Raw genomic sequence first — 26,105 nt, forward strand, 5'->3', positions numbered from 1 at the left:
ATATTGATTCAACAAAAGGAAACCAACGGAGTGTTCCCAAAAATCAGATATGCAAGAAATTGTCATATTTGTCAGTCATATTTGTCATGAAGCATGGAAAAGGAATTACTATTGACATGGAAAAGGAATTAATTTACAGTGTCATGAAGCATGGAAAGAAGGAATTACTCAGGAATTTACAGGGGCTATTAATACTCGAGCGTTTTTTTAGTATTGCCTTTTGATTTTATTTACAAGAACTAGTCATTTACAGGGGGGCTATGGACAAAATTCCCAGGACGCCTAAAATAATAATAATAAAACCATCCTAGCTCAACTGGCACCGATATCTCACAAAATTGGACTATCTACATAATATGCGTGGTGGATCATCGTTATATCTAGTTATCTACCTACACTGTTCTAGTCTTACAAAATTGTCTATGGCATAATTCAGCCGGGAGAACATCAAAAAACGTGGAATGATCTTGGCTGGTGATCTTTTGAGGTGCAAAATGATGGCAACCACTGAAACGAATGTTATAGAACTTCAGTAAATGTTGCTTCGGTGAATGATGTTCTTATCCCATCTTCGCGCTTTCCCCTTCTCGATAAGTGCCAGTAGGATCTGCAGTGTGCCCTCTGCGTCTTCAATGTTTGGCATCTCTACGCTGAAATGGAACAGCGGGATGAAGGCCGAGCTCGCACCCCTGTTTCTTATGCTCCCTCTTTTGTCCCTTGGCGATGTTTCACCGTTGCTCCCGACAATGTTCACTACCTCCTGAGCTCTGTCCAGATGAACAATGCTTTTGAGGCTCATCTCGGTTTCGATCGCCCATTGAGGGTCAGGAGGAACACCAACAAACTGGGGTGATCCTAGATCCACCAAGTATGGGCTAGAAACCAGCAGAAGCAGTTTCTCGGTAAGCACAAGAAACTTCCCGGGCTCTCTGAGCGTTTTGCACATGACAAATGTCTCCTCCCTCAGTCTACCACCATCGGCTTGGAAAAGCAGTGAAATCCCAATTGCTTCTTCCCAGGAGTAAGGGAACAACGGACGATCTCTGGCCACGGGCCTTGGGAAACGGACTCGTAGGCGGTTCGATTCATGAGGGTTGCTTCGGTTTCTTATGCTCTGTGCAGTTCTGCCAGTCGCTTCAAGAATGCTGGCCATAGGCCTGGCTACAAGCCCTGCTGTTCCCATTGCTATACCTGTAAAAACAGATGAACATTTGATCAGGGATATGAACAACAGTAAACTGATTACGGAGGCACATTGAATTGACTACCTGAGATAACTCCAGGAAGACCATGTTTCTCGGCACCCTTGATTGGTGACTGCAGGAGCCCGGTCAAACCCTGCAAAAAATGATTGGACAGAAGTAAGCTGTGACATAAAGGTGAATTTTTTTTTCTCCCTAAGCATATACTGATAATAAAATTGTGGTTGAAAAGAAGTGCAATATTCAGCGACAAGCGCCAAATGGTTCAATTCTTAAGCAAGACGAGGTATTGGCTACAAGGTTAAAACAATCTGATAGAGAAATGGCATTCACCTCTAAAAATCCGTTTAGCACTCCTTCCCCATGCAAACTTAGCTGCCTCTCCCGTTCATCCATTTTAGAAGCAGCTTGCTCATCATATGTAAAAGCAACAAGACCCTGCATAACAAAAACATTCCTGAGCCATATTTCTTGAGAACGTAAATCTCAAATTATCAAATAGGCACTTGGCATAATACCTTATAAGCAGTTTTACTGAAGTGAGAAGTGGCACTACTAACAGCATAAACTGTACTGCCGATAAGTGTTTTTGAACCTTGTGCTATCCCATTTAACAGTTCAACCGGACTCTGTCAAAGTGCACAGTATAGATATGTGAGATGCAGGATTACATAACTGCATATTCCTTCCAAGGCTTGCATCTACAAACCTGCAATATCCCTCTCCTTGAGGCAGAGACGAAGTCCTTCAAGCCAAATCCAACATTCCTAGCGAAACCCATAGGATTTCCAATAACACCAGCAGAGCCAAAAACCTGTCTCATCACAACAGATTCGGCCGTTTGAATTCAATAATTCATACAGCAAACATAGACTACCCTTACTCCTTGCAAATTGACACTTTTTAAAAACATATATATGACTAGTGTTGCCCTCAGTATTTTCTGAAGACCCAGTGGTCCTTTTGGACGTTTTACTACCTACCAAGATGCAAAAGCCGCCCTTGACCACAAAGAAAATTAGCCTGAATGGTAGCCATTTACCTTATAAACTTCATGAAGCAGTTGCCTGCTATAATGCCTCACAAGAATGTCCTGAATGGATTGCCAGCTGGCCATAAGATTTTCCACCACTATTTCTCCAAGGTGAACTGGTACTCCTTCAACATCAATCAGGGCCATAAGACCTCTCTGCAACCAAAAGTTAAAAAGGCCAAAGAGGCAAAGCACTCACATAAGATTGCAGTGCATATAAAAAGAGAAACTGATACAAGTAGCATAATAGAAGCACACATAAAGAATAAATAAATTTAATAAACAAATATATAACCACATTAAGAATTTTCCTATTTCATAGCAACCTTATATAACTGAACATAACATTAATAGAAGGAAATAAAATGTCAATGCCTGACCAAATTAGAGCCCTCAACAACACTGACTACAGCTTCGGAAAATATTCTGTGTTGCCACTTCACAAGTTCTCATGCCGTGCATGGAACTACAGATGGCAGGATAAGTGGCTTATTTCTTGTGAGCTTTAACAAGTATGCTTATAATACATGGTCCTCAACTTCAGGCAGCTTTCTACATTAATTTCAAGCGGAAGGTTAAGTGCCACAATTTTGTAGCATGCGTGGAACTGTACTTTTTCACGTAAAATTTCTCCAAAATTCCTGTGCTCCAGACACCCAGCTTTCTCAGTTTTCTCACAGAATGCCTACCATGTGTTGCCTCCGATGCTGTCTTTTTTTAAGGAATTCAGTCAGCTAGTTACTATCCTAGTGCAGGATGAAGATTAGACAACCCAAAGCATGACCGGTGCTTTGATGTGAAATATGATTCTCCTATATATTTTTGTAAAGATAGTTTCTTTCGAAAAGATGCAATACAGAGTGAACATGAGCATACGCTGAATACACAGGAGTTTTTTTTTAATACGGATAAATAACTATTCTTTCGAGATGCATGATCGAGTAATACTATATAAACCAGAGAGCTCTGTATAGAAAAACAAGGTTTCTTTTTAAAAATAAGAAGTATTCTGCAAGGGGAGTGAAGTATGCTTCCACCTGAATTGCGGTACTGTTGTTGAAGCTTGTGCTCGGATCTGAGCTACTTTCATTCCTATTGAGCCATGGAGTGCTTGTAAAACTACAACAGAAGACATGCAAACAGATAAACTGACTGATAACACTTTTCTGCAGTGATGTCCAGGAAAAATAAAAACATAAACAAAATAACCTGAAAGTCAACTTGATAGGAGTCAACTCAAACAATTCAATGTATACTTTTTTCTGCTTTCTGGCCAATAGGTGTATTTGTTGCCATGGAGCACCGATTGGGACAACAGAAGGCAGAAGTTGGTCTTGCTGTGCCTCCACCATGTAGGAACTTTGGGGCTTCCCAGATATGCGCTTTGAAATTTTCTCATATCGACCAAATATATCCGTAGCATCATCTAAAATACCCAAGTCAAAACTTCTATCCAGCTGTCCAAGATGTATTCTAGTGGAAACAGATCTGATAAAGTCAATCATGCTGAAGACAAGTCGTTCTTCAAGTTCAAGGTGAAAAGGTGCTATGCTGCCAAACACCAGATGGAGAAAGTTATTACAAGTTTAAATCTCAACATACAAAAGAACATATAATAATAATTGAACGACTGGTACCTCATGTTTATACATTGGTACGAAACAAATGGTGCGTCATTAGATCTCCATTTAGCTGCAGCAAGGCGCAATATGGGTTCTGGAGAAGAGTTTTCATTTGGAGATCTCACCTTCGTATCTCTACTCTTAAAAAAATTCATGTTCTTTCCTTTGTGACTTCCCTCAAATGATAGCATGACAGGGTATGGACTGTCAGAGAATTGATTATCAATTTGCATAGATTGCATTTCAATCGTAATTTGTTGCTGATCTAAACTCTGCATGGCAACAATTCTTGTCTCCCTAGCAGAAGCAAACAACAATTCCTGCCCAAAAAACGAAGTATAGTAAAACAAAATTCTCTTTTGAAGCAACTGCTGAAAAACATGGTAGATTTGAGGACCTACCTGGGAAAGTGAGCTTATCAAAGATATCCCAATAAACGGCAAGTGTATTCTGAAAACATCTGAAAAGTTCAGCTCAAGCTCCTGTTTCTGATCAGCATCTTTAGGTTCCCTTGAACCAAGGAGATTTGTTTCTCTTTTGTCCATGTTGTGGCAATTTGAATCAATAACACTAAGCACCTGCAGTTTATAATTTTAAATGCATAATTTCCAATGGAAATGGATTAATCAATTCTTAATAGTTAGTGAGCCTGAAAAGCAACCTTAATTGCTCCCTCCGCGTGCACCGAAATGCAGAATTTCCTTTCAGCTTTCTGTTAAAAGTATATCAAAATTAAACCAGGCCATAAAGCAAGAGTACTGTAAGGAGTAATTGGTAAGCAATATCAGTCAACTAAAGATTATCATAAAAAAGAAACCTAGATGTCCCAGCAGCAATCCAGCCTCTCCCGTTGTTTAATGTGATTATGTAGATTTATATCCTAGTGATTCTAGACATAACAATGTGAAAAATTGGACAACGCGATTTCCAATTGTACAAACCTTCAATCTTTTCTGAGAGGGTCCTAAGAGGATAAAATCCTTCTCCACACAAAACTTAAAACATTAACCAGGGGTGCAAAATAATTGAACCGAAAGCTAAAAAGATATTCACAAGCACAAAAAATTGCTTTCATAAATCCTGGCAAAAGAAAGTTCATTCAGAAAGAAAAGGTCTACTGATTAACTGCTACTTTGATGACACCTGTTTATTTTTCTGAAATTCCATGATTAGAGAATCATGTTTTGACCAAAGGAACCAGCTCCATTTGACAGTGTTTAATCAGAAGAATATGACAAGTTTGCCCTTAAAGAATTCAGTTCAAAACACATATGACATGATACATTGCTAGACCAACTTGAGAGTATAATTACCTCGGATGTCAAAGGTAGGGACACATGAATATCATCATTTAGAATATCAAGATTGTATGTACCCAAACTCCGTTCACCAGGAACCTGCAAAATATTACGGGAGTCAAACCATGTTGTATGATTGCTTGACATGGAAAAGAAATCCAAATGCCCCCCACACTTTAGCTAAGAGTCTCCCTAGCACCATGAACTTAAAACTGGGTATTGAGCCCCCTAATATATCCAGTCCAAATAACCACCTGAGATATTTCGCACAGTGGTTTTTCCCACGTGATGCACTTAACAGTTCTACCATACTGATGCATGCTCACTCGAAAATTTTGCCACGCTGGCCCAGTGACTAAACCACTAAGCGAATAACAAAAATACAACAAGAGCAACAATGGCAAGGCTGCTTTATCTTTGCTCAACTGTCATCATCCTTTCTGCAACCACATATGCTCATGCTATACTTCTCCTTATTTGGTTAGTGGATAGTTAGCTCAGTAACATGGCAAAATCATCGAGCCAGCACACCACACAGGCAACATCACTCAGGGAGTATTTCGACAAGATGAGAAATTTTACAGGGCTCAATACCAATGCTAGGTTTAATAGTCCAGGGTGCTTGGTGGGATGGGGCAGGATTAGACTTTTTCCTAATGGAAAGGAATTAAACTGTCAAAATGAATCTTGACAAAATACCTCGACAGTTAGGCGATGAGGATAGCAAGGTTCATCCCAAGCATATTGACAGGATGTGTAAGGATACACAATTGTTTCAATGGATTCACATTTCTGCTGATATATACGCAATTTCTGAAATTATTGAATGAGAATTGTTAGTTTTGAGTGTTTTACAGTTCCCAAAGTGAACTACACAGCAAGAACTAGTTACCTCCATTGAAAAATTGTCAACCCTGTAAGGTACGAAACCAGTTTTGTCATCAGAAAGCAGAATCAATATTGTACCGGTATTGCTATTGTTTCTTCCCGCAAATTTATTGCTGTGTACATCGATATCAGCATTTTGTACTTCAACTCGAATCATGTTTGACACCCCTGAGGCACTATTCCTCATTTTCAATTGAACATCACCTAACCGGTCAGGGAAAAAACTACCAGACCATTGCCATCCTGGCCCATCGAAACGAATTGAAACAAGTAACTCTCTGCAAGAAGATACTTTAGCACACTCGGTAAAGATTGAAATAAGATGAACGGATAATACAAGTAGCCTTATCATTCTGGCAAGACTGATGACTGATTCCAGTTACAAAAATTAACTCCTAGAGTATCAGGATAGCAAACAAGGGGTTTTAGCATGCATGCAACAATAGAAAACTAGAGCCATCTATAATTTAAACCCATATTTTACAACATACATGAATGAACCAGAGCCTTAACATAATTATCCAGGTACATAGGATATTAATAAAATTACCTCTCTGTATCAGACCAGTGAAGAAAAGAGTGTTGTCCAGAACTTAAATGCTTAGAAAACCTTGTTCCCTTTTGCCTATAGAACAGGTCATTGCTGCATGCATTACAAATCACATATCTGCAAAATAGCCAGGCGACCATGTAATGAGAAAGTTACATAGGGGGAGAACATGAAAGCAGATCAAAATATTACTAGTTGCCTGCAAAAAGGATGAGCTAAGATAGAATTATGAAGTCTTGATATCAGAAATGATGAATCCTTCTCTAGATCTAATGTTATCGCTGGCATCAGATGATCTCTTGGCCAGAAAGAAATTCTTGAGAGCAAGCAAGGGGGAAAAAAGGAAAAAATTATTGTTCAAACAATCTACTCCCTCCGTCCCTAAATATAAGGAATTTTGATTGGATGTGACACATTATAGTACAACGAATCTGGACATGAAGCCTGTCCAAATTCGTTGTACTAGAATATGTGACATCCAACCAAAATCCCTTATACTTAGGGACGGGGGGAGTATAAAATTAAGAGTTTAGACTACCAATGCAGTCACTCCCTATTCTGTATCTTGAAACAAAGGAATGACCAAATGGTTTCTCTTAAGAAATTGTTTAACCAGTTAAATCAAATGCAAACGAAAGTACTGCACAATAAATGCAAACGAAATGCAACTGGGGATTTTTATTTTCTCGATCATGATGCACTAGGGATTTCAAGGGGTCAGAAACCACATAAAAAGAAATACCAACCAATGCTATTTCAATATCTAGTCTTATTCTTTCTATTTATTCTTCATAACGGATCATGATATTCGTTTTCTTTCCAGTGATTGTATCTGGATTTAAAACGAAAGGGCTCTGAACATAATGCACATTTAAGATATTTAAGAATATCTACTGTGCACTGACGAGAATCTTGTCATCTAACAACCATGGATAACAACGGAAAAACTTTCAATTACCTGGGCTGGAAAGCAATAGCCCTTGTTCTTCCAAAGAGTTCTGTTGAAACAGGTATAGATGTTGCAGCAACTAAAAATGCACCAGAACTAGATGATTGTGGAATGGTGGCATTCATTGAACCACTGGCAGGGACAAGGAGAAATGGACTTGACCAATCTCGTCGAGTTGTTTCTGTTCCGCTGTTAGGTACAGATGCATTCAACTTTACCAAAAGTTCAGTTGCAGGTGTATGCCCAGAAGGAGCGAACATGTAAGCTTTAGCCTCTTTGTTGCATTCTTTTGGAGCATCCTTAGTGTTATTTGCAGCCGTTCTGTTTGAATAAGAGCTGCCTCCATCAGCAAAATCCAACTGTGGAATTTTATTTGCAAAAGACCTGCTAAGCAAAATGCACACTATGCTGTTAGGCATAAAATCTTCAAAAGTAGTTTTTAAAAATAGTATGTATGTACTTTAAGCGCCAGAAAGACACTGACTGTATAGGTGGATCTTCTGAAACAAGAAAAAGACCATTTTTGCCAAGCAAATGTCTTGTCTGCCCATCCAACTCGAAACTAGAAGGGATCACAAGAGTGGATCCATTCCTTTCACAGCTGCTTTCTGTGATAGTGAGCAACAGATCTGTGCAGTTGTACAACAAAAATGGGACAGAAAGGTACAATTCTCTTGCACCAGAATTAGCATCCATTGCTTTCTCCAAAGTAACATTGAGAGGACCTGCAAATGAAATTTATCACTGAAACTTTAAATATTTAGAAATATATTAATCAGAATAAAAAAAAGATAGTCCCAACAGCATACAATTCAATTCATTTGAGTAGAAGGTAATTGTCTCTGTTAAGGAGAATTTTGGTCCATTTGATTTGGCTGCAGTAGAGAATGATTCCACACGAGGGAACTTTATGGCCAACGATCTGTAATCTTGTATATGAAATGTAATTCCAAGATCATTGGAAGGGTCAACAAAAAATATTGAGGCAAAGCTTACCTGGAAAATATTATTTAGTAACAAGTTAGAAATAAAAATATATAATTTAGACATATGTAAGGCACAAGAAACTTACCTCCTTAAGTGAAACTTCATTCGCAACCCCACCATTATCTATTGTCAAAGAAATGCACACAGGAAGATAATTCTTTATGAGAAGTGGTGTACTAAGTCTGACTTTCCGAATGAAATGTTTCCTTGCCAAAATTTGCTTAGAAGCCTTTGGAATAGGATTCCCATAGTTTGGTTGGCTTTTCTGGGTACTACTGGATGTAGGGATACTGTATTCTTCAACAGATACGCAGCAGCGAAATGGATCATTACTAGGGTGAGAAGGATAACACACAGATGATTTCATAAACCCAACCCTGCTTTCATGTGAAAGCAAACTTGATAAAGAGTGGGTTTCACTCCACAAATAAGTTCTGCCTACTGGATGCCACCTAATCTGGCCAGCCTCTGACAAATGAACTGGCAGTGGAAACTCTTTGTCAGGAAGAATTGGCCCTAATACCTGCAGAACAAAAGTTTCTTGAGAAATCTTATATTTTGCTGATTTCAATTAACCAATTTCTATGAGTAGTTCAGAAGTTGTCATTGGGTGGCTGACACATTATACAAAAACAGGCTACATATAGTACCAAAAAGGGGGAAAAACAGATTCGAGCAGGAACAACAACTAGCATATTCATTATTGTTGTGATCTGTAATACAGGGGGAAGGGGTACTGTTTGTGAGACATTACTGTTTGCCGCCCACAAGCACAATATTAGTTGGAAATAACATATACGAATAATTAATTCCCCTGCTATGGGATTATTTCCATAGAGATATATCCTATACATTAGATATAAGTTTTCTTAAGTCAAAGCTTGTTAATGGGGATCAAGGGAATCATGATTATCAAAAGGATAGTATGTATCCGTTGTTAGCCAAGGACTAATGAATCCTGCCATGATATGAAGTTCTCTAGTCCCAGAAAATGGTTATGCTCTTCAAGACATGCCTTCTTTGCAAAGTAGTTAACCAGCTTACTGCAGTGGGAACCACAGTTCACATTAATTATGCTGTGTGTAGAAATAATTTGAAGCCGCTTGCTAGTACCAAACTACCAATCTCTGATAAAGTTTCATCTAAATCCAAATACATAACTTTGAATTCATAAGCGACTTTAATGTTGAATTACAAACAACCTATTTTAAACCCAGACTCTAGTTGTTTTTCCTTTGAACCATCTAAAGGCACAGAGAGGCCACCATTGGGTTATTTCTAGAGGTTCACCCACAAGAAGATACAGAAGCAACAGATAAAGCTAGACATTAGAAAATATGTATCCATCTACTATATAGTATATACCTTTGAAGATACACCGAATGGAATATCAAATCGCAATTCGAGGGGCATTGATGTTGCATTGTAGAGTTTGACCTACAATAAAACATACTGTTAGTCTGTGTAAGCATCTAACGATGAAACTGATCATTTAATAGGCCATTACCGTCGAGTAAACTCGTATAAGCTTGCTGTAGTTGTGTAAGGAGACATCGAGTACCACAGGCACAATTAAGCCGCTTTCATGACTACCCTTTCTGTTAGATGCAAATGCTTCCCAGCTTTCTTCACTAAGAGGCTTCTTACTGGATGAGAAGTTTACTTCAAAGAAGTAAATGCCCACAAGATCCATTGACATTGGCTTAGAGGACCCAGAAGTTGCATCAAACTCGATGGATATCATATAATGTGAGACTGCACTCATCCGTTTCTCAATAAGATGCTCAGAAGATCGTGCTTCCCTGTGTTGAAAGAAGAATTCATCAAGAGCTTCTTCAACATAAATTGGAACTGCATACCCTGCCGGCACAGAATTTTCATCTACTACTGAGAAACTATCAATGTCATCTGAATTGACAGCGCCACGGTACACCCTGAACTTAAATGGTAGTGACGTGTCATTCGCGAGGATGTATGGTGCATATCTTCTGGTATGCACATCATCACGACTTAACCTCAGGATCCCAATATCTTCTCGAAGACCACCTTCACTAACTGGATTAAGAGAATTTGTAATCATTTGACCAAGCCTGAGGATAGCCTGCCAATTTATTTGAGAATTAATACTTGAAAGTACAAAAGGTCCCAGATATATATCGAACAGATCCTATAGAGTTAGTTATTAAATCCACCGAGAGGATTTCACATAATCCATCTGATGTATGGATGAGTCCATTCTACGGATCTGTAGTTCCCCACCCATAGTCCCTGACTCTAAGCTAAAGCACCAACGTTTTTCAACCTAATGAATTCTAGTGTTACAAGAAACCTCACATATTACTTTGAAAGGCTAAATAACACATACTCCCTCCATTCAAGTTTGATCATCATATTTCAAAAAATCGGATTTTCAAGTTTGATCGTCACATTTGCAGTGGGCAGGCTGTTGCGCCTCATCCTAACTCCTATGCGCTGGCCGTTTCATTTTGCATGCACAATTAAGCAGCTGCTGTGCGGAAGCCTCGGGAGCAGTCTATAAAAGCTCGTGGCATGCACGCGAAATTAATGGCATTCACAGTTGGCTACAGAGCATTTGGTTCCATCCTGCATGCATGGCCAAACGATAGGCAGCTGGCCTGGAGTAGATTAGGAAGATGATAAGCGCGCATGTTGTCCTTGGTCTTTGTGTCAGACTGAAATATGATGATCAAACTTGAATGGAGGGAGTATTACTTAAAGCTAAATAATAATCACAGAACTAACTTTCCTGAAACCTGCATCACTATTTGACCAAGAAGACAACAGCAGTAAAACTTTATGTTTATCACTTTGAGATATTATCTTTTGGGGGCATATCACCTCGAGATATTGGTAGGAAAAGAATACAAGGAAGTTTGCTTACTGGTAAATGTTGGAAATGAAGTATAACAGAATAACTTACCTCAATCAAAGGCTCTGATATATTTAGATTAAGCTGATTGCTTGAATTTAACCACACCTCAGTACTAGGAGATATATCCAGCGCATGATTGGCACATTTTCTAATAACATTTAACTGAAATTTTGAGGGTTCTATAAAAGGCTCCCACATAACCTGCATGCATATGTGTTGTTATTCCTTTACTCAGAACCAAAGATACAGTATATAGAGCAAGAAGGTAGAACTTTACCTTATCAATGTTGTTGTAGTTTACTAAAAGGTCAACAAAAGCAGAAACTTCAATCCGATCGCTCATTTGACTAAATTGCACCAGTAAGTTCTTCACTAGGGTCTCTATGACAGGCCCATGACTGCCCCACTGTCAAAAGCACAGAAACAGAAAAGAGTCGAAGGTTAGAGGCAGAGGCTTATTGAAAAGCAATGCCATTTGGCATATCTGGGTATTTAAAGATAGTACAAATCCATGTTGCTTGACTAGTTACAGAATGTGACTTTTTTTTCTAGGTAAGGGTGGTGCACTGAACACCAAACCTACATTACACCATTCATTTGAAAGGTTGACCAAATGAAGCTAAATATCCATTACTGCTCATAGTACAAAATCTTCTGTGGACAAAAGTATCTATTTGCATGCACTCAGTATTAAAGTTTTATAATCCAACAAGTGCTCCATTCTCGATGTCCTTTTTTTCTGTTAAAAGTGATGTATTCGATTTGTTTCTAGATTTTTAGCTTCCAAATGACCAAGAAAATATATTTCTAAATAGGTAGTTTAAGGATGGTTGCTTTATATTGGCAGTGTGTCGGTATTTTCATTTGCAGCAAATAAATAACTAGCAGTATACTGTTACTTACCCTTCCATCATTTAGCAGGATAGAACCTTTTCTTAATCCCACTTTGAATGTCACAGAATAAAATGAGGAAGCAGATGATGACGATACAGGAAACTTGAGTTCCATACTGCGACAAAAGCTAAATATCTGATGTGAAAAACCAACATCCATGTATTCTGCTTGTAAATCAACAGAAAGATGTAGCGGCTTCCCTTCCGGTTGATGAATATAACCAGCAGCTTTAGCCTTGGATATATGCATGAACGGAACAGAGGTACCCTTATCCCCTTGAATCATCTCCAGTATTATCTTCATCCTATCTAAATCACATCTGAAGTTCATCCTGCTATCACCTAATGATACAACAAAATGTTTACTATTGAACATTAAGGTGATAAACTTGCAATCTTTTGATTCAGGAGATCGAATATCATCTGCAAAGTGATGACTGGTAGCTTGCATTGTACAAGAACCATAAGTCCCAGGCATAACATTGCTTGCACAATTTTCTGTTTTCTGCCAGATAGGTACATGAACTACACAATCAATATTTTCACATGTTACCAACAACTTAGAATCATCTAATGAACCACAATCTGTTTCAGGAAATGATGGTGTTGCAGAGTCTGAAGAACAAGGCAAAGCAGCTGAATGCACCACAGGGGAACTGCTTTCTTCTTTCCTTGCGTACGAATGAAAATGATTGATAATGATGTCCCAATCAACTAAGTATAGCCAGACCTCAAAAGAAGGTACAGACATTAATATTTCATCTCGTCCATCATGCTTCGCAAACTTGATGAAAACAGGAGACAACGACCCATCAGACATAATGGAGACAAGAGTGTGACTGTCAGATGACTGAAGGGCTAATGAAACAATATCCATGTCAATGCGCTCTGGTTTTTCACTAACCAATACAGCAGAGACATCAAACTTCATATTTGCATTGGCAATCTTCTCCAATGCCAAACCCTTATCTTTTGAGTGACAGAAGAAAATCGCCAGATCACTGACAGAAACAGTGATATTAATGGAATCATTAGGACCAGGGCTCTCCTCATTTAAAATTCTTTGTTCTAAAAACTGCAAGGCGTTGCCTTTGTACAGTTTACTTGCTTTGCCAATAGAAATTAACTCATCAGTAACAGCAAAAACTGCCTCCATTCCATCCACAAAATAAAGATCTGTACATAAGAGAACAAAGTGCAAGCTATTATTACATAACCAAGACAGTTGCAGAGGTGTTAGAATTCAATCAGGATGGACCTTTACCTTCAGCAATTAAGTTGCATTTTGATATTTTGCTCATAATGAATGTGGGCAAAGATGATTGCTCAGAGCAGGATAGTTCTATGCAAGGAATTTGAATCCATATACCAGCGTCAAGCTTTTCCACAAGAGATTGGATTCTTCTAGGCATGTTTTCATCAAGCTTCAGGATAAAATTTGCTTGGTCATCTGGAAATAAAAGTGATATGGATGCCTTAACTACACAGAGGCTGATGATGTCAACTCTGCTGGAAACCATACACTCTGAACTGAAGAATTCTTTGGGGATACGATTTGCAAATTCTGCAGTGCTTCCAGTTGAAATGAACTCACCAAAAAAATATGGAACACCAAGTCTTAGACCAAAAAAATGTTGATTTTCCACAGGAAAAAGCACAACACAATCACATAACTCAAATGTATATGTCATACTGTCAAGTGATTCTCCAGAGCTCTCAAGATTGTGATTTTCCACAGAGTGATGCTCTTCTGGCAAAGAAGTCCAATCGTCCAACAAAAAGAATCCAATAAACATAGCGAGTAACTTTGATGGTAATACACAGCAAACATTTTGAATTCCAATACATACTTCAGTTGACAGTGCAGGAAAGTCCTTTTTAATACGGATGTTGAGAATATTAGCATTACCATGTGAAGATCTACTCCATAGTAGTTCATGGACACTTGGAGAGGTCCATGATGAAGAAAGCATTATATCTTTAGCAGACAACAACAAGTCCCATGAGCTTGCATCAGACAATGAGAGTGCAGCTATAGACTCGGGAACACTAAGTGTAGCTAAAATACCACATGATTCATGGAAATGCACCCTAACAGAAACAAGAGATAGATCTAGAACAGTTAAACTGGCATTCATGGAGTTCTGAGATGAGTTGGATGAACAATTGGAATGCTTGGTTTTGCACAGTGAATTGCTTGCAGGCCCTTGTGCACAGTAACAATTTAAATCAGAAGTCTCATTGCATTTACCCTTTGAAGATGAACCACCTGATGCCTGATGTCCAGATATGAAATCCATCCGTACAAAGGGAAAGTGATCAACAGGGATTCCTGCAAATAATGTGCCGTCTACACCACAGAAACTAGAAAGAGCAAACTTAGGAAATTTGGTATTGGCTGATCCTAATTTCATTGAACCCAGATCCAGTTCTGAGAGCACAACATTAGTGCCATCTGGATATGCTGCATCAAGACTTTTTAGAAACCTCCTTATCTGACCAAAAACAGAAGGAATAAGATGCAGATCAACATCATTTAGGTTCAGCTGGTACACATGGTGCATTTGATCTTCATATTTAAGAGTCCTGTAATGCAGCTTTAAGCAAGCATCAGAAGTGGAACTTTCAGGAAATCCTGTCAAGTTTACACAGGTTTTGCAGTTTCCTGATAAACATAGCACACATGAATATGATTCCTCCTTCAGATTATTGGAAGTAATTTGAACCATCTTCACAATGACCCATATATCTGACAATTCCTGGATAGCATACCTACAAATTACAGCAACATCTAAAAGTCAAGAGAAAATAAACAAGATTGCAGGACTAGTGATTTAGTGAACAGATGCTGACCTGATATCAACATCTCCAATACAAACAGTTATAGCTGAACTTTCCTCGTGATGGTCCTCAAGGTCAACCCTTAAACTCAGCTTGGCTAATTTTAGAGATGCAAACATATTTAAGGCTAGCTTCTTGGGTTCACTCTTAGTATCATCCGAAGTGTTATTTCTGATTAGGTCGGTTTCTTTCGCATAGTAGAAACACAAATTAATAAAAGCACTGTACAATGTCTGACAAAAGTACATGTTGGCAAATGGCACAATAAACGAAACCTGACAAAACAATGGTTTCAAATAATTTGCTTAGAGAAACTTACAGCGAGAGCATATTGTATGCAGATAGAACACATTGTATGCACCATAGTGAAACACCTTTTGTATGAATCATATAAATGCATGATAACCCAGAACATCAAAAGTCAACTGTAAAGTAGTTAGTCACCAGGTCTTAAATAATGAGTACCTCCAATTGCTTCAGCACTGGTTCATCTAAGAATATGCACAATCCAAATACAATGGAAGCATCCAGTTTGACAAATGTGGAGGAAATATCATGCTTATCCGGCATCAATACCTTCACCTGCAAACATGTATACATTTACCATTGATTCTGGTGGATATTGAATGCATAAAAAAGAATAATAAAAAGTGCAACATGCCTAACCTCAAATCCGGTGAGGCTAACCTCAAAATGATTATAAAGATCATCCAATTTGACGCCAATGAGCAGGTCATCAGAAAAATTACTAGGAAGAGTTTTCGATATGTAATCAAGGAAAGAATTTCTTTCTTGTGTCCGTGAAGCATCCCTAACTGTATCTTTGGATTGCATGGATACATCTCCAGCCTCAAAAACCTGCAATATGTACTTATTGTTCAATCACAATTTACAAAGCCAATTAAAACAACCAACTGAAAGTTGGAAAATATATAAAAGACTATATTTAATGTAAACCACTTCTTTTAAAGACCATTGAGCTAGAAAAAATGTTGTGAGGACATTAAGATGATAAGCTGGTATCAATGGATTCCGGCTGGCTAACAATAGTGTCTGTTATTAAACAGTCCAAATTATTTTAGTATAAGTCAAGAATGAAACAGGGGCATGGTATTGACTAGTTATCAAGTTGTCATGGAGATTGGATGACTCTAGACCCAACCAGCACAAACCTTGACATAGACATCAAGCTTCCAACTCAGAAGGGCAGAGAAGAGATAGCCTCATGAAGAGTTCTTCTTTCTTCTTCATCATCAAACTAAACCACGCTAATCTCCTAACAAAAAACTAACTGATTTTCCCATATCTACTGCCAGGTGACTACTGCGACTGAAGCTTGCACATGCAAATGCATGCACATAACAGTCTGTACGTAACAAGCTAAAAACCCATTGCATGTTGCTCTTGGCCGTAGTGCTTGTTGTTGAAGGCAGGCCAGACATGCACATTACAAAAGTATGAACTCCCCAAAGTGAATCTGATCTGCAATGCTGGCTTACAGGCATCTACCGGATCCACATCAACAAACATATAAGGAAATTTGGAACATAAGATTTATGAAAACATTATTTATAATTAGTCCATACCATAATAAGCTCTTCCGTTCCACAATTTCGTGATGGTAGCCTGACAACAAAGTGGTGAATCCTTAAATCCCAAAGAAGCTTTTTTCGGTTTGCAGACGTATACCTATAATTATGTTAAAGCAACAAGTCAAGTGATATTTTTACATTACAGTGTTAACAAAAAAAAAGTAAATGGGGGAGAATTTACTTTAGTTTGGAGAGAAGTCTTGCTCCAAAACTATCAAAACGATTTAGTGAGGAAAGTACCTGCAGGGATATACAAGTACATAAGACTAGCGACGCACCCATGCCTTGACGACAGCCACCAGACAAATATAGTAACATACTATATGATCTAGAGTTTCAATGTATTTATACACATTGACCCAAAAACTAAGTATACACATATACAAAGAATGTAGTTTCTTTAACAAAACACATTGCAAACATCCTCAGCCATGTACACATACTAATATCTAGCAGGGTTTACAAAACCGCGCGGTTATCGCAGTTACCATGCACAGTAACATTTTCAGTTTTTAAAACCATGGTATGTCTCGCGGTTTTCGCGGTAACCACCTTACCGCGGGGGTCCGGTAACCGCGCCGAAAACGGTAAGGGGAACCATGATATCTAGCCATATGGGGATTGGTGCATAACGCACATCATCACCATAACTCCTATTTTAAGGAACAAAGAGCAATCCTAGCTGTCACTCTTTTGGGGAAAAAAATATTTAACATGGCATTTACAAGCCGCCGTACAACCTACTCCTTGGGATGAAAAATCCCAGTCCAGGCATGAGCATAAAGTACTTGGAAGGTGCAACAAGTAAATTACAAAAGAGTAAATTGCACCCACGGTACAACAACTTGGTAGGTGGGTGCGATATAGTGCAAGAACATGAGAATTAAACGTCCGAGTGCAACAACTTGACAAGTGCGTGCATTCTAGTACAAGAACATAATAATTTAGTATTTTGGTATATCAACTTGGCTAAGCATATGCTAGGTGAGTTTTTTTCACATTACATAGTAATCATACGGATATTATCTTATAATATTGAATTTAATCTTTAAGAATTATACTGCACATAATAGTACAATTTACAGACAATTACCTTTAAGAATTTTTTTTTGTTTTCTTCATCTTCTCAAATATCAATCGAAATATAATAATTTCTACATCCAATTTAATTGGCTTTCAGTTATCAGTTATTAGCATAAAAATATAAACATACTTATACACATCCGTGCTAGTATATTGTCAAAAGTAGTACTTAAAAATTGAATTTATATAAAAAAAATGCTCCAAATAATTAAGTTGTTGCATAACCTTTTAATTTATTGTATCAAAACCGTACCTACCTTGCAAGTTGTTGAATTTATACGATCACTGATAAAGTTCTCATATTAAATTGCACATACATGCCAAGTTGTTGCACTAGAACGCTCATTTTTCAAGTTATTGCACCAAATTGCACCCACCTGACAAGTTGATGCACTGTGAATGCAATTTACTCATTACAAAATGAGATAACGTTAGTGCAGGGGGAAGCACATAATATGCATAATGCATCAATATGTTTATGTTTATCCTCCCAAGCAATAGAACATGGGTGTACAATAGAACACTCACCCTATCATGCTGAAACTGGAAGGAGGAAAACAAATCATAGATGTGCATGAGATTATAGATGAACACTGGTTCATATATGGCACTGAATTCCTGGACAACAACCTAAAAAGGGAATGGACAAAAATATACAAATCAGCAATTAAAATCTTTAAGCCATATGTAGTGACTTCTGTAACTCTCTTTGGATGGAAATTAAGTACCCGTGTCAAAGCTTCTGGGCTATGGTTTGACTTAGGACAGTCAACTTGAACACTGATAACAGGTGTCCCCAGACCATCACCAGTGCTACACTAAAATAGATTATATTTTAAAAGACAAGCAGTTCACAAAAGGAACAAAATGTTCCTGATGATTTATGTAAGTGTACCTTTTCAGCCAGCAAGACTTTATTTTCATTTAATGGGTTGATGATCTCAAGTGAATCAAGACAGGCAAGGATAGTTGTTGAATCATCCCATATTTTACATTCAACACCAAGCCCAGTGAACATTGCATCTACAAGTTTCATGCCAATTTTCCTAAACCATAAAACATTTTGCGAAGTTAACCAACAATAAATGTTTCCCCAGATAAATGAAACCAAGTAAACAGTGTCACACATATGCATATAGCTCTGCATTTATCTTCTAGCATAGGGTATTTATGCGTATTTTTGTCTGTAGCTCTGTTATAAATACTTTGGACCATCGGCCCATTGTCATATAAGGTTCATTGCATAACAAATAGGAAATAAAACTCTTGATCATCAGTAGCAAATAACCAAACTATAGGAAGTAGGAGCTACAGGTTTTTTAACTGCCACAAGCCCACCACACCAATAGACACCCATCTGACAAAACAGCAAGTATAACAAGGAAAGACTTTCAAGAAACTACAGAGATAAGAACTTCTGTAGACTCTAAAAGTTTTAGTTAAGTTCAAGGAAAAATGGTGTTCTTGGTGCTTGTGAGTATGGTACATGGGGGGTTAAGTCGTTAGGATGGACAGCAGTTTATCAGGAGTTACCACCATCCAAACAGAATCTAATAAATACTAACATTTAATTGTTTCATGAAGGTTGAAGCTGTTATTGTGATTGTTTACAACAAAATGAGCTCAGGGAGCGCTCATCACACAGGGCCCTTTTGGGCTACTCTTGTTTTACTCAGCTAGGTAAGCAACTGCATTTCAAATTCATAATAGAAATTACTTTACTAAATGTGGCCCAAAAACTAACTACTTAGCTTGTTGCTTCTGCAATATTTAGCAAATTAGCAGCGCTGACCTAAAATTTATTATAATTGGTAATGGAATGTCTGCAACAGTATAACGTGGAAGTACCGGTGATATAGGTATGCAACACTTGCCTGGAGGTGATGCTTACAAGGATCTCAGAAAAAGATAACCTAACAAATAAAGAATAGTGGTTTTCTTTTGTCAAATGATTTTCAGCAGAAGAAATAGGATGGAATTCCGTTCCCTCGTATATATCCTGAGAGATTTAAAAGTAAGATGTTATGTCATTTCTTGTACCTATAAATCAATTGCAATGGCCTTATATACAGTAATTCTAGAACCACAGAGTACCTTAATAATGTCATCTGAAACATCAGCAAATGAGCTGGTATCAGCTGTTCCACCAGCACCAAGCATTCCACGAGAAAGCCACTTTAACCATCCTTGGCCTGCCCCAGCTGACTGATCATCAATTCGAGGACTTCCTGGACTAGAAAAATTATCTTTGGTAGATTTCACCAATGCTTCCTGTAAATAATCAATGAGATATTGGCAAAGCTAATGCTGAAAAACTAAAAGATTGATATGCATTCTAAAACATGAATCTAATATATGCAAGTTCTACATAAGAGGCCAAAAACAACTGTAGATCACGCCCAGGTTCATTAATTGTTCTTATAATGAAAATGGGAAGAAAATGCAATCAAAGCTACAGTCCAGATGCATTGCTCGTATTGGTCGATCACTCCCAGGTCACTTTCTACCAAAAAGGAAAATAATATGATATCCCTGTTTAATCCCACATTGGAGAGCCTAACAGAGGTGGCTTAACGCAAAATTGATCCTAGAATTACTGCAGAGTGAGAATCTGATGTGTGTATAGACATACACCAGGAGGAAACAAAAAAACCATGGTAGCATATCCAAGCCTTGGAGATATATACTACTAGTTAAACTAAGTTGCCAAGGCCAATATACCATCAATCCAGATTAAGAATATTGGGCAAGTGAGAAATTATGAGATATGGATGTTAGATATGAGATTGATTAAGGTCAAGCCATCAAGATAGTTTCAGCTTCAACAGTAAATGTGTTTTTTGACAAAATTAAGTCTCATATTCACATTATTCCTCACATAAAAGAAACCAAGTACCTGTAATTTCTGCTCTGCAATAGTTCTGTAGTTAAGTATATCATCTATATCGCCTTCTCTGTCCATATTTTCCAGCTCTTGTAGAATGTCTTCACTAACAAGCTGAAAATAACAGACTTATGTCAATGTGTGCTCCAAAAACACATATGAAAAAGATGAAACATGTTCTATGTCGAGAGAATTACACCTGTCCTTTCTGCAAAAGCTCCAATTTCATTCTGTAAAAATTGACATATTTCCGACGGCAGTCCCTGTTAAACACATCAAGGAGGCATATGTGAAGAGTGGTATTTTCATACACAACAGAATATGATAGATGGACATTTGGTTCAGATAGACAAAAGCAAACATACTCGTGAATCATCAAACTGAAAGTATTAACTCTTAGTGGTTACAGAAATTTTAAGATAATGAAATTTGATAATCATAAAGTTTTAGAGTTAAAAACCAAGAGCGGTATGACAAGAAACCAGGTTTCGCACGATGGGTTGGCAAGGAAGATTAAACAGCTGTTAAGCTGTAGGTGCCTTCCAGAGGTGGAAGATTTGCATTCTTCCTATTTGACCTGAAAAGAAATGACCAAGACATGACCAGGTCGAAGTGAGTTCTAACTAGTAACTTCTAACAGGCGTTGGAGGACTAAACCCATGTATGTGGCAAAATATGAGGATGACTTGTAACTAGGGGTGAAAGGCCAACCAAGTCAGCAATTGCTACCACCATCTAGTAAAAAACAATAAAATGTTCAAGTAGCTATCTCTACTTGTCATAGATAGGGTCCATGCCTCATTAGTTCTGAGACCCTGAGCTCCCTGAAGCTGGTTTAGAAAGAAAAAAGGAAAACAGGAGCATATATTAATAGAAATCTTATTGCATTTGCTGCTACCAACAACCTAAACTTTGACACAAAAGGGAAAACCATACGGCCAATTAGTTTAGTCATTTCCCTGAGGAATAAATTTCAATTAGTTTCCAAGATCTGAATATTTACCAAAAATGTATTCCATTTTATATGTATGAAAATCACCCATATAGGATAATTGGTTATCTTTACCCATTCAACTACAATTTTATGTTCATTTGACATCTTACAAATCAAGTTGAAAAGGAAAGAGTTTTCAAAAAGCTCACAGTCGTTGCCCCAAGTAATTCCATGAAGTTTTCCTCAGTTCTCTGCGAACATCTGCTAAAACGGATCTCTGAGCATAGTGCCACCACATCCTCTGCCAACCTTTATGTCTCTTAGATAAAGAACTTTGAGAGGGACGATAACGGCCATACCTGTGAAAATATGGGAATAAGCATTTATGGCTTAATCTTACTGTATAGCAGATGCTCAGAGCAAATTTAAAAAGTTTGCAATAATGCCCAATTACGAAAGGATTATTTTTGTGGAGGGGCGTTCTTAAACATCTACTAATCTTATCAAGCTGATTGCCCATCCTTTGATGATGGAAAACAGATTATTCTGGGATTATCTTTTGCCAAGGTTCTAAATCATGATTTTTACCATCTTCACACTTTTGCACAAAGACTTTTGATTTTAGTCAATTTTCTAATAGAGCATGACATATTGGCAAACACCTATGGGCCCGCGTTTCAGAATCCGCCTCTCAGCAATTGGTGGCATCATGAAATACTAGTGTTCTCAGCAATTCAATGGCATATGAATTATTTAGAGAGGACATGAAGTACACATCTATATGGATGGGTGTAAGAACAAGTGCATGTTGAATGGTACAAGTTTCCTACGGATTCTAAAGAAATGAAACTATGCTCAGATAATCATAGGTTTTTTTTCTTTCTTGAGCTAGAGCAGCTTAGCATTTAGATTGATGTACCCAAACATTAATTTCCAATACTAATATGATCCAAAAAAATCTTCTATGTATCCATAAAAAGAAAAAAAGAGACCAGCATTTTTGTTCACTCTGATGTGTGTCATCTGGTCAATATTGTGCATGGGATTTGTTTCATCTGTCCTTTTCACAATATTGTCCATATGGAATAAGTAATTTCATTCAAAGAATTAACTACTCTTGGTTATTTGAACATTTGGTTAAAGAGTGGCACATTTGTGAGCTGTTCCCCAATAAATTTAGAAGGGGGAAGCTTCTTTTTACTTTGGAGATGTTGGGTTAACGGTTTCAAAGAATGCTACATTTGAATCTCTCTGTGGGGGATATTTATTTTCACTTTTCTCCTATAACTTTGTTTATATGATTTCAATCCCTCTTAATTGATTTACAGTTGGACTCTCCCCTACAGATTGTCCCCAAAAAGACAGGGGTAGCAGGATCATATTGTCATCACTCATCACAAAGTCAGAACAAGAGTAAATGGAACCTAAAATATATGTTTTAATAGGACGGCAGCTTTAGTCATTTAGATTAGAACAACATACTTTGTTCGCAAAGCACAGATGGAGAAGTAATCACAAAGATTCAAGATTTGTTGAATCTGGATTTCATCAATCGATAGGATCTACAAAGATAAGATGGAGAATGTAAGGAGACAATAAACAATTCATTCCCAGAATATTTTAACATAATTACACTGTGCTAATAATAGAACAAAACGAACCAGAGCAGTTAGCTCTACAGTTATGTTATACCGAGGTGCACCATCAAGCTTTCCAGCTTTGTTAGCCTGTTATAAAGATGAAGTTCCATTAGATTAAGTGATCAACATTCATCATTAATTTTTTTAATAAAAAAAGACAAAACAATCAAGGTTATCATGAAAGAACCTAGAAAACTTTCGAAGGCCGGCCAAAGAAGGACTCCATCATTTCGCTTATTGACGGAATAAGCAAAACGGCATATTTGCAAACGGAAAATAATTTATAAATAAAACTTTTATATACATGTTCTTAGCGATCTAAAAGTAAAGGCTGAAAAATAAACTACGATGAAAAAACTCCAAAATCAACTCCAAATTTAAGGTTGAAAATTCAAATTTTGGCTTATAAGCATAAGCATAAGCCAAAAGATGAGACTGGAAGGCTGCTTGAGAATACTATCATTAATGACAGACTAAATTTTATAAAGCTTAGGTTTTGCTGTCGAAGTCATAGAAACACCAGGTACCGTGTCTTGTGGATTTAACGTGCATAACCCACATTTTAGGGACATAAGGTTTCACATCCTTGCAAAAAAAATAGATTGAGACATATGCATACAGATTAACTCTTTATGTTAAGACTCAACAGATGAACAGAAGGATATTTGACCAGTCCACTAGAACTCATTATCTCAAAACTGTATTGACTACATGTGAGTCGAAAACTCGGACACCAAACAATCCCTGACTAGAAAAGTCAGGGGTTTATGGGATTAAAATTAAGCCACATTACATTAATGGAATAACACTACTGAGTAACTCAAGTCTCTGGACAGTTTCCACGGTGCCTGAGAGATCCATGAGATGCTCCGAAGCATACTGAATGGAGGCTCAGCTATCCATGTGGACGTTGTTGAAGGATAGTTCCAAATGACCCAAAGGGGCACGAGAAGCAGGACATGTATTTCACCCTATCTTTATACCATCATAAAATATCTATGAATTGTTTGTTTGTTGTTTGAGTTGATCAAAAAGTCTAATACTGTGTTATTTTGGAGAATATTGTAGCAAAGATGGTTAATTAGTTGGAATTTGTCTAGGTTGTGGTTTTCTGAAACCTTAAGGCCCTAAAAGTCAGGGTTATATGCACGAACCATAACACCTAGGTTCTACAATTTCAGCCAGAAAACCTGGACTGTTTTAAATTTAGTAAAATTATTGAAGGAAACATGTGGAATAAATACACTTACAAGCACAAATATAGTCACGTTAAATGGATTTAGAAGATAAGCATCTCTTGGATGGGCCAATTCATGACTGAAACTGAAATTAGTTTCAGTAAGACCACCAGTATCACATGAACCCTGCTGTTCATCCAAGTGATGACAGTAAATGCCAACATTGGATATCTCTACTGTCTTGTTTACTTCATCTTGTCTTGACATGACCATCAAAGACCTAAAGCACAGAAAAAAAAATGTGAACTTTAACATACGCACACAACACAAGCACATATCTGCAACCAACCGTTTGGCTACCAAATTATCTGCAAGCCTAGCAAACCGTATCTCTACACCGCAACATTGGCATACAAATTGTCCATATTCCATAGCCATTAAAAATGTTTGTCCAAAAAGGTGCAAGAAATTGTTTAACAGCAAAAGGCTAAAAATTCCTTATGGTTTCATGATACATCATAATTCACACAACAAGAGAGAGTTCCAAAAGCTATATCCACAACCGACAAGGGAAGTTCTTGAGGCATTTGGAAATAAAATTTGTTGTAGAAGTATGGGTTCCTTCAGGAGCCAAGCTAATCTTGTAGTGCAGTTTCTGAAACAAGTTTCCATATTAGGTTGGTTATCTCTAAGACCCCACTTGTAGTTGACGCTTCTAAGAACTTCAATGGCTGGCAAGCATTTCCTTTAGTGTTTAGCAATTGCATCAGTTTTAACTTTTTTTCCTGATAAAAAAATCCTCTAATCTCCAGTAGCAAAATAATGAAGAACTAGTGTAAACTTTTCTTAATCAAAATATCCTTATCTTCAGCGGCAAAATAATGAAGATAAGAATAAATTGTATATAAATAATCCATTGAACTGAACCGGAACTGGAAGCTTTGGCTCTCAATATGTTGTTCCTTTTCCCTCTTGTTTCCTCATTTTTTGGCAGCTTGGCAAGAACAAAGAATTAAAAAAAATGGCTAACTCACATGGCAAAACTTTGTTTCTTCGGATCCGTTTGTATCGAGAGACTGGAGAATTCCAAACCAAACATGAAATTTCCCTGTTGACGTATCAGAAAGAAAATAAGTAGAGTTGAGAATAACTGACAGAACAACTGGGGAAAAAAAGAAACATATGTGTGAAACTAGAAAATAAATGAGCTTGCTGAAAGGGTGCATCACTATTGCCACATCTTCTGCACAAACCATTAATGTTTTGGACTGAAAATGTAATTTAGGAAGCTACCATGGTAGAATTTCCGAACAGGACTATTCCAAGATAGTCTCCTTGTTGTAAACAAAACTGATAAAGTGAAGATATTATAACTTCCAAGCTAAAGACAAAGTGCAAAAATTATGACTATGGAAGTAGCAGATTAAATGAAATCTCGTGCAAACCTATCTTTGGATTCTATCATTCAAACATTGAATGTAGACTACTAGATGGTATTTGAATTTGATTTTTTTTTTAGCAAAACAATCACACTAAACACACAAAATTATTTGGTTGGACTAGATTTATGGAAACTTGGAGGTACATGGATGACCATTTGGAAGTTCACCCTTCATACGGCAACAATATCAGCCTTTA

General features: G+C 37.5%; 1 protein-coding gene across 2 annotated transcripts in view; it reads right to left on the bottom strand.

The window, feature by feature from the left end:
* Positions 1–175: 175 nt before the first annotated feature.
* Positions 176–26,105, bottom strand: part of LOC4344518 (intermembrane lipid transfer protein VPS13) — a 28,111-nt gene continuing 2,181 nt past the window's right edge. The window contains exons 7-48 of one of the 2 annotated variants that reach the window (XM_066303472.1): positions 25,502–25,575; positions 24,540–24,747; positions 23,311–23,376; positions 23,132–23,211; positions 21,859–22,008; positions 20,915–20,978; positions 20,728–20,829; positions 19,926–20,102; positions 19,706–19,830; positions 18,727–18,877; positions 18,560–18,649; positions 18,360–18,461; positions 16,930–16,988; positions 16,743–16,845; positions 15,823–16,014; positions 15,622–15,738; positions 15,169–15,431; positions 13,580–15,087; positions 12,326–13,491; positions 11,700–11,828; positions 11,471–11,623; positions 10,037–10,630; positions 9,895–9,966; positions 8,615–9,052; positions 8,352–8,538; positions 8,027–8,267; positions 7,552–7,926; positions 6,594–6,710; positions 6,048–6,321; positions 5,855–5,968; positions 5,171–5,254; positions 4,519–4,569; positions 4,259–4,435; positions 3,873–4,177; positions 3,445–3,786; positions 3,273–3,354; positions 2,245–2,391; positions 1,912–2,016; positions 1,721–1,831; positions 1,536–1,640; positions 1,269–1,338; positions 176–1,191 (exon numbers count right to left, since the gene is read on the bottom strand). In XM_066303472.1, coding sequence (XP_066159569.1) covers positions 530–1,191; positions 1,269–1,338; positions 1,536–1,640; positions 1,721–1,831; positions 1,912–2,016; positions 2,245–2,391; positions 3,273–3,354; positions 3,445–3,786; positions 3,873–4,177; positions 4,259–4,435; positions 4,519–4,569; positions 5,171–5,254; positions 5,855–5,968; positions 6,048–6,321; positions 6,594–6,710; positions 7,552–7,926; positions 8,027–8,267; positions 8,352–8,538; positions 8,615–9,052; positions 9,895–9,966; positions 10,037–10,630; positions 11,471–11,623; positions 11,700–11,828; positions 12,326–13,491; positions 13,580–15,087; positions 15,169–15,431; positions 15,622–15,738; positions 15,823–16,014; positions 16,743–16,845; positions 16,930–16,988; positions 18,360–18,461; positions 18,560–18,649; positions 18,727–18,877; positions 19,706–19,830; positions 19,926–20,102; positions 20,728–20,829; positions 20,915–20,978; positions 21,859–22,008; positions 23,132–23,211; positions 23,311–23,376; positions 24,540–24,747; positions 25,502–25,575 — 9,732 coding nt within the window. In that variant the 3' untranslated portion in view covers positions 176–529. Of the gene's footprint in view, positions 1,192–1,268; positions 1,339–1,535; positions 1,641–1,720; positions 1,832–1,911; positions 2,017–2,244; positions 2,392–3,272; positions 3,355–3,444; positions 3,787–3,872; positions 4,178–4,258; positions 4,436–4,518; positions 4,570–5,170; positions 5,255–5,854; positions 5,969–6,047; positions 6,322–6,593; positions 6,711–7,551; positions 7,930–8,026; positions 8,268–8,351; positions 8,539–8,614; positions 9,053–9,894; positions 9,967–10,036; positions 10,631–11,470; positions 11,624–11,699; positions 11,829–12,325; positions 13,492–13,579; positions 15,088–15,168; positions 15,432–15,621; positions 15,739–15,822; positions 16,015–16,742; positions 16,846–16,929; positions 16,989–18,359; positions 18,462–18,559; positions 18,650–18,726; positions 18,878–19,705; positions 19,831–19,925; positions 20,103–20,727; positions 20,830–20,914; positions 20,979–21,858; positions 22,009–23,131; positions 23,212–23,310; positions 23,377–24,539; positions 24,748–25,501; positions 25,576–26,105 lie in introns of both variants that reach the window. The other variant, XM_015794371.3, reaches the window with a different exon arrangement.

This window comes from Oryza sativa, chromosome 8 (genome assembly GCF_034140825.1).
Source record: "Oryza sativa Japonica Group chromosome 8, ASM3414082v1".
Lineage (NCBI taxonomy): Eukaryota > Viridiplantae > Streptophyta > Magnoliopsida > Poales > Poaceae > Oryza > Oryza sativa.